General features: G+C 46.6%; 1 protein-coding gene across 1 annotated transcript; it reads left to right on the forward strand.

Moving 5' to 3' along the window:
* The first annotated feature begins 1,789 nt into the window (after window positions 1-1,789).
* Window positions 1,790-2,836, forward strand: LOC140253409 (inositol 1,4,5-trisphosphate receptor-interacting protein-like 1). The gene has a single exon (XM_072338993.1). The coding sequence runs from the start codon at window positions 1,790-1,792 to the stop codon at window positions 2,834-2,836; it is 1,047 nt and encodes a 348-aa protein (XP_072195094.1).
* The last annotated feature ends 5,313 nt before the right edge of the window (window positions 2,837-8,149 follow it).

Below are 8,149 nucleotides of genomic sequence, written 5' to 3' on the forward strand. Positions count from 1 at the left end.
ATTGGCATGCAGTTAATCAGTCTGTCTTGCAGGGCATGAAAGTAAAAGATCTTGGATAAAAACAGCAAAGAACCCAGTAAAACTGCTAGAACAGAAGTGTTAATATTCTTACAGAGAGAACATCATTTCTTGCTCTCTGGAGCTTTTTGTTTGAGCATTTAAAATACCTTGAAAGCATCAGAAGTGCACTAGAGTGGCTTTCTATGCTTCTAAAGTAGTATAGAAACCCTTAAGATCTGTGTAAACTCTATCCTTAAAAAAAAAAAAAAAAAGCTTGATTCCAGTGACTAAACCTAACTAAAAATAACTAACCCATCAAGCTGAAAAGAACAAGCAATTTTATTTGAGTTCATATGGGGATTTGATTATTCTTCTCAAAATGATAGAGAACGGCAATCCTCAAAAACCGGGCAGAAAATTATCTTCATCTCATGGTTCTGTTTCCTTGCTCTCCTCCATGATAGCAAAGACCGTCCCGCGCCATAGTCATGGGTGACTGGACAAGGGAGAATGGTTTAACACTGAGTCAGGGGAGGTTTAGGTTAGATATTAGGAGGAAGTTTTTCACTCAGAGGGTGGTGATGCACTGGAACAGGTTGCCCAAGGAGGTTGTGGATGCCCCATCCCTGCAGGCATTCAAGGCTAGGCTGGATGTGGCTCTGGGCAGCCTGGTCTGGTGGTTGGCGACCCTGCACATAGCAGGGGGGTTGAAACTGGATGACCGTTGTGGTCCTTTTCAACACAAGCCATTCTGTGATTCTATAATTTTTTTGGTGTGTATGAGCCACTCCGATTAGCTGCAGAACACAAATCTTCTAGAAAACTCCTATACACTGACTGTGTGAGATTGAAGAAATTGCCATGTTCATTAGGGAAACTAAAAAGACCATATGTTTACATGTCTTGATCACTGTATAGAATGCAGATAATTTCAAAGATATTCATGGTTATAAATACTAAAAATTCATAGTACTAAATGCTTTACAAAATACTATGAGGGCTGCATCAAAAGCAATGCCTCCTGATTTGTGACGATGGCCCATGACATCAGAGGAGGATGTTGGTGGGATTTCAGTAGAGGTTGAACCTTCCCACAAATACTCCGCTACATTTTGTTGTTGTGTGATAGATGGCAGCAGAGGGGCTGTCTGACAGAATGGGGTCTTGCCTGGAAGTGTGTATGAAGCAAAGGTGTGTCACTGAATTCTACCATATGGAAAAAACGTCACATAGTGACATTCATCGATGTTTGCTGAGTGTTGATGGAGACCAACCAGTAGATGTGAGCACAGTTGGGCAGTGAGTGGTGTATTTCAGCAGTGGTGGCTGCGATGTGAAAAACAAGCCACATTCTGGATGGCCATGAATGGACATCACATCACAAAATGAAGAATATCTCCATCATCTCATCTACTTGAATTGGCAGATTATGACCAGAGAACCGTGCATGAAACTGAAGGCCAAATTCAATGCATTGGAAATGATGGTGGTGACTTTAGAATATTGCAAAGCTACACAGGAATGGACAGAAGAGATACTAAATAATTTGTTCATGTACAGATTGCATTCTTTTTCCTCTTCTGTATTTGTTCATGTAACTAAGTAGTGCAGAAATCTAGACACTCCTGTTCTACTTAACTCCACTTAAGCTGAGATATTGACTGAGGAGAGTGGAGGAGTGCAGTAGAGTGACTACGGTGTCTGTGACATCAGTAGGACAAGTCACAATGTGGGGCATGTTAGGAGGCAGTGTTGCCGCACTGTGGCATAGGCCTTTGGTGAGCATGGTATGCACATTCTAATGGCTGTGCCTTCGGTGTTCTTCCTCACCCCAGCTTTGCTGGGCATTATTTTGAAGCTTTGGCTGAGAATTCAGCAGTTTTACATGGAAATGCACAAGTATGTACAATTGCAAGTGGAGCAGCTGAGTTCTTTTATGGCTCAACATCTGCACACTGTGAAGCAGGGGAGCCAGAAGCAGAGTGAAGTGTCCAAAGGAGCCTTGCTCTTTGCCGTCTTGCAGCACTGGCAGCTCTGGGCCTTTGCTGGGCTCCTTGTCCTGTTTGCTGGACTCAGTTTTCACCTGCGTAACAAGAGACGTAAGCTGGGCAATTACAACAAACAGGAAAGCTCCCCAAGTGAGGAGAACAAGGAGGCTGAAGACGACAGTGACTCTGACGAGGCATATAGCCTGGGCAGTGTTTGGGCCGTAAGCACCCAGTGGCCATCACCGTACAGGGCTGAAATGTGCCAGTTGGTGGAGGAGTTTGTGGAAGATCTTCTTCGAGCCTGCCGAGGACGCGCTCGCCGCAGCTTCACACCTCGGCTGCAGCAGGCCATAGGGGTGGCCTGCGTATATGATGGATGGAGTGCCTGTGAAGACAACATCCTCTACCGCCTGCTTGTGCCCCTGAGGCCTCCCCCTGGGCACACCTTCCACCTGGAGCTGGGCAACGAGGAGGAGATGCGCACCAAGAAGTCCTGTGTGCGTGTAGAGCTAGAGTGCACCTGTGAGAGGGAGCAGCTGCTGGGGGACATGTTGTGCTTTGTCCATCATGCTAAGGAAGAACTGAGAAAGAAACAGGAGCCCAGCCTGCTAGACACCCTCTGCCAGGGCTCCTACCTGCACATGGAGGAAACCGCCCTCTGGCTCCAGAACCAGGTGAAGAAGGCTTGGAGGTCTCTACCACAGTCTCGCGACTGCCGCCTGGTGGTGCTGCCCTCCACCTGCTCCTGCAAGGTGAAGTTGACCACCTCCTCCAACAGAACCCTCTCCATGGAGTTACTGCTTGGGCTGCAGCTGGATGACTCTGACACCTTCCTGAGCCTCGAGTAAGCTGAAGCCAGCTTCATCTGCAGCACTGTGGCCCAAACATTGCACTGTGGCAGATGGTCTGTAGACCTGTGTCTTTCTGCTCTTGGGCACAGGCTTTTCTCTCTAAGTTATGAAGATGTTTGGGACTTTGTGAAGACAGATGTGCACCTTAACCAAAGATTTCTTCATGGATATCCTTAGTTACCAACATGCGTGCACTGACTATGACAATTCCACACAAAGTGTTTTGGGATCTCTCTCAATTGTTAGTCAAGGATGATACCTTTTGGACATTATACTATTAATAACACACCGTAATGGTACTGTCCTTAAGTATTCTGTTTCTAAATTTTGTCTATTGAACAGCTCATTTATTAATTGCATTTACACATGTTCTTTTATCCAGACACAGAGTCATGGAATAGCCAAGGTTGGAAAAGATCTTCAAGATCATCAAGTCCAACCATAACCTAACCATACTACCCTAACTCTAGCAACCCTCTGCTAAATCACGTCCCTGAGCACCACATCTAAATGTTTTTTAACACTCAACCACCTCCCTGGAGAGCCTATTCCAGTGCTTAACAACCCTTTATGTAAATAAGTTTTCCTGATATCTAACCTAAATCTTTCCTGGTGCAACTTGAGACCATTTCCCCTCATCCTGTCATCTGTCACCAGTGAGAAGAGACCAACCCGACTCTTGTTGCAATCTCATTTCAGGTATTTGAAGAGAGCAATAAGGTCTCCCCCCAGCCTCCTTTTCCCCAGACTAAACTGCCCCAGTTCCTTCAGTCTCTCCTCATAGGGCATATTCTCCAAGCCCTTCACAAACCTTGTTGCCCTTCTCTGGACCTGCTCCAGCACCTCAGTGTCCTTTCTGTACTGAGGGGCCAAAAACTGAACACAGTACTTGAGGTGAGGCCTCACCAGTGCCAAGTACATGGGCAGGATGACTTCCCTAGTCCTGCTCACCACACCATTCCTGATACAAGCCAGGATGCCATTGGCCTTCTTGGCCACCTGGGCACAATGCTGGCTTATATTCAGCCAACTGTCCATCAGTACACAAAGGTCCCTTTCCATCAGGCAGCTTTCCAGCCACTCCTCCCCAAGCCTGTAGGGTTGCCTGGGGTTGTTGTGACCAAAATGCAGGACCCAACACTCGGCCCTATTGAAACTCATATAGTTAACCTTGGCCCATTGATCCAGTCTATCCAGGTCCCTCTCCCCTCCAGGTGCCTTTCTCCCCTCAAGCAGATCAACACTCCCTACCAACTTGGTGTCATCTGCAGACTTAATGAGGGTGCACTCAATCCCCTCGTCAAGATCATTAATAAAGACGCCAAATAGAAGCAGTTCCAGTACTGTGCCCTGGGGGACACAGCTCGTGACCAGCCGTGAACTAGATTCAACTCCATTGACCACATCTTTTTGGGCCCAGCCATCCAGACAGTTTTTCACCCAGTGAAGCGTACGCCCATCCAAACCATGGGCAGCCAGCTTACCCATAAGTATGTTGTGAGAGACAGTGTCAAAGGCTTCACTGAAGTCCAGGTAGAGCATATCAACAGCCCTCATCCACTAAGTGGGTCACCTTGTCAGAGAATGAAATCAGGTTTGTCAGACAAGATCTACCATTCGTAAACCCATGCTGACTGGGTCTTATCCCCTGGTTGACCTTTAACTGGTCCATGATGGCTCCTGATATCATCTGTTCTATAACATTCCCTGGCACCAAGGTGATAGGTCTGTAGCTACTGGGATCATCTTTCTGTCCCTTTTTGAAGACGGACATCACATTTGCCAGTCTCTAGTCCACTGGGTCATTCCCAGTTAGCCAGAATTGTCGAAGGATGATAGAGTGTGGCTTGGCAACCACATCTGCCAACTCCCTCAGCACTCCAGGGTGCAGTCCATCTGGCCCCATGGACTTGCAAGCGTCCAGATTTGAGGCAGGTCCAAAACCATCTCATCATGGATTATGCAGGACTTCTTCTGCTCCCCATTCTTATCTACCAGCACAGGGGACTCTGTTCCCAGGGAGTAACAAGTCCTACTGTTAAAGATTGAGGCAAAGAAGGCATTAAGTACCTCAGCCTTGTACTGATCCTTGGTCACCAAGCTGCCCTCGGCATCCAGGGATGGAGATTTTCCCTAGCCCTGCACTTGCTGTTGATGTATTTATAGAAATATTTATTGTTGTCCTTCACCTTAGGGTCCAAGTTCTAGCTGGGCTTTGGCTTTTCTAATTTTCTCCCTGCACAGCTTCACTACATATTTGTAATTGTCATAAGTAGCATGCCCACTCTTCCAGGGACCATAAACGTTCCTTTTGTTTTTGAGTTCCAGCCAAAGGTTTCTGTTCAGCCAGACCATCCTCCTTGCTCGTTGGCTAGTATTCTGTGACTTGGGGATGGTCAGCTCCTGCACCTTTAAAATAACTTCCTTGAAGTATTCCCAGTCATCCTGGGCTCCTCTACCCTCCAGAACTGCTTCTCAAGGGACCCTCTCAACCGTGGCCCAAAAGAGACCAAATTCTACCCTCCAGAAGTTCAAGGTGGCAGTTCTGCTGACTCCCCTCTGTGGTTCAACAAAGATCTAAAAATCTAGCATCTCGTGATCACTTTGCCCCAGACAGCCTCCAACCATTGCATCCCCCACAAGACCTTCTCTGTCTTAACAAACAGCAGGTCCAGGATTTTGCTTTCTCTTCTTGGCCCCTCATCGGCTGTGTCAGAAAGTTATCTATCTCCCATACACTCTAGGAACTTCTGGGACTGTTTCCTATCTGTTCTATTATAAATCCAGCAGATGTCTAGGAGGTTAAAGTCCCCCACAAGAATAGGGGGTAGAGACCTCAAGACCTTATCCAACTGTTTATAAAGTGTGTTATTCCCCTCTTCCTCCTTGTAGCAGACTCCCATGATAATGTCAGTCTTACCTGTCTTTGCTTTTATTCTGACCCTTAAGCTATCAATCCTATCATCATCACCATTAATTTCCACGCAATCACATTCTTTCTTAACATAGAGGGCTATACCACTGCCTTTCCTGCCTTGCCTATCTCTATTGAAAAGTTGGTAGCCATCCATCACAGCACTCCAGCTGTGCAAAGGCATTCCACCATGTTTCTGTGATGGCGATTATACCATAGCTTTCAGATTGCACAGTGGCCTCCATCTCCTCCTGCTTGTTACCCATGCTGTGTGCATTAATGTATAAGCACCTGAGCAGGGCCACCTTTTGAGTGGGAGAAGCCCTAAAGCCCTCTTGATAATACTCAGGTGTTTCCATAGCCACCAACCTCACACCAACACTTGTGTTCCTCCTCCTCCTTCACCAGGGCACAAGACTGTGGGGTCTTACTAACACATCTCCCTCCCACAAGCACTGGCATGTTACATACAGGCTCCTTCCTAGTGACCCCAGTTACACCACCACCCCCCTTCATACCAAGTTTAAAGATCTATCTTTAAGATATATCTTTAGGAATTAACCTTCCCAACTCCCATTGTAAGATCCTTTTCCACCAGTGGGATAAGCTATTCCTATCGGCTGCCAGCAGGCCTGGTCTCATGTAAATCAAGCAGAGGTCAAAAAAACCAAAACCGCTGCCAGGCAAACCAGGCTCAGAGCCAGGTATTAATCCACTGACCCATTGTGCTTAGTCCCTCATTATTCCCTATAACTGGAGGGATAGAGGAGAACATGACTTGTGCTCCCAAACCCTTGACCTGTTGCTCCAAGGCTTGGAAGTCCTTTTTCATAGTCTTTAGGGAATTTCTTCTTATATCATTGCTGCCAACCTGAAATAGGGGATAGTAGTCTAAGGACAGAACTAGGAAAGGAAGTTTCTCCCTACATCTTTAACCTGGGCCCTCAAGAGGCAGCAGACTTCTCTGTGTCTGGGCTACATGTTGGTCCTTCTGCTTCCTTCAGAAGAGAGTCACCAATGACAATGACCCATCATTTTTTCTTTGCTGAGGTTTTAAGTGTGGTCCAGCTAGGCTTTGGTGACAATTCCAAGTGGGAAGAACCATCCTCCCCATCACTGTCCAGTTGTCCCTGCAGAGCACTGTACCTGTTCTGCAGGGGCAGCTGGGGAGGTAGGGGAATCACTAGGCAGGTGCACTTGCATCACCGAGCAGGGACTCTTTTCCATTGTCCCCTGCCCCCCAGTTCTTCACCACTGTTGTTATGGGGAGGAGAGGACAGGAGGTTCACTGTAACAGGAACACTATCTGCCTGCCAGTTCCCCTCTGTTACCTGTTTGCAAGGTGATAAGGGGGTGCTTCATGTGGAACTTCAGCTGGCTGCCTAGATCTCAAAGCTGGTAGGGACTGGCACCACCAGTAAGTTTCCTCTCTAATGCTCCTCAGCCTCTCCACCTCCTCCATCAGATCAACCACAAGGCTGAGTAAGTCATTTAGATGTCTCCATCGCCTTACATTGCAAAGCCCAGGCTCTGGCACCCACTGCAGCAAAAGACCTGTGCATAGCATGTTGTTGTGGGACCTCTGTCTGTGTCCACATTTTTCTTGGCAGCAGCCTTCCTTTTATGTGTGCGTGGGACCTCAGTCTGGGTCATAGAATCATAGAATGGCCTGGGTTGAAAAGGATAATGGTGGTCATATAGTTTCAACCCCCCTACTATGTGCAAGGTCACCAGCCACCAGACCAGGCTGCCCAGAGCCACATCCAGCCTGGAAAAGTTGAGAAATTGAGTTGCACAGGACTGCACAGAGGAACAATTGGAGAAAAGAAAAATTCAGCTGGAAGAACTGGGAAAATGGATGCAACATTAGTAGGGCTGGTATGTTAACATTTGCTATCTTTCTTCTCATAGTTTAATCTACTGCATTTTTAGCTTGCTGTGTACTGAAAAGCAACAGTATTCTAAGTTATTTCCTGTAGTTTTAATGAAGAAATTGCTGAACTCCTCAAATCCCTATGTTACTGAATATATTCAACCTGAAATCTCGAGTGTCCAAATTTTGTGCATGATGTTTTCCAGCTGCTGGATGCAGGCTATTGTAATTGCTCTTGCACAGTGACAGTGTGATGCTGACTCATTGACTGCTGGCCCCAGGCAGGAGAGGAGCAAAGGAGAGAGTGAATCACTTCTGATCCCCAAGAACAGAGATGATCTATATGGTTAGCTATATACATATCTCTGTATTGTCATGGATGTGCATTTTTAACACAAAGAGAGAAAATATCCACGATCCCAGGTGTAAACCCTTGTGCATCAGAGGCATTTGTGTATCACAAAGCTGTCAGTGTGCATTTTTTTTCATTAAACCACTTAAAATAAAATTAAACCATTACCTT

This window comes from Excalfactoria chinensis, chromosome 1 (assembly GCF_039878825.1).
Source record: "Excalfactoria chinensis isolate bCotChi1 chromosome 1, bCotChi1.hap2, whole genome shotgun sequence".
Classification (NCBI taxonomy): Eukaryota; Metazoa; Chordata; class Aves; order Galliformes; family Phasianidae; genus Excalfactoria; species Excalfactoria chinensis.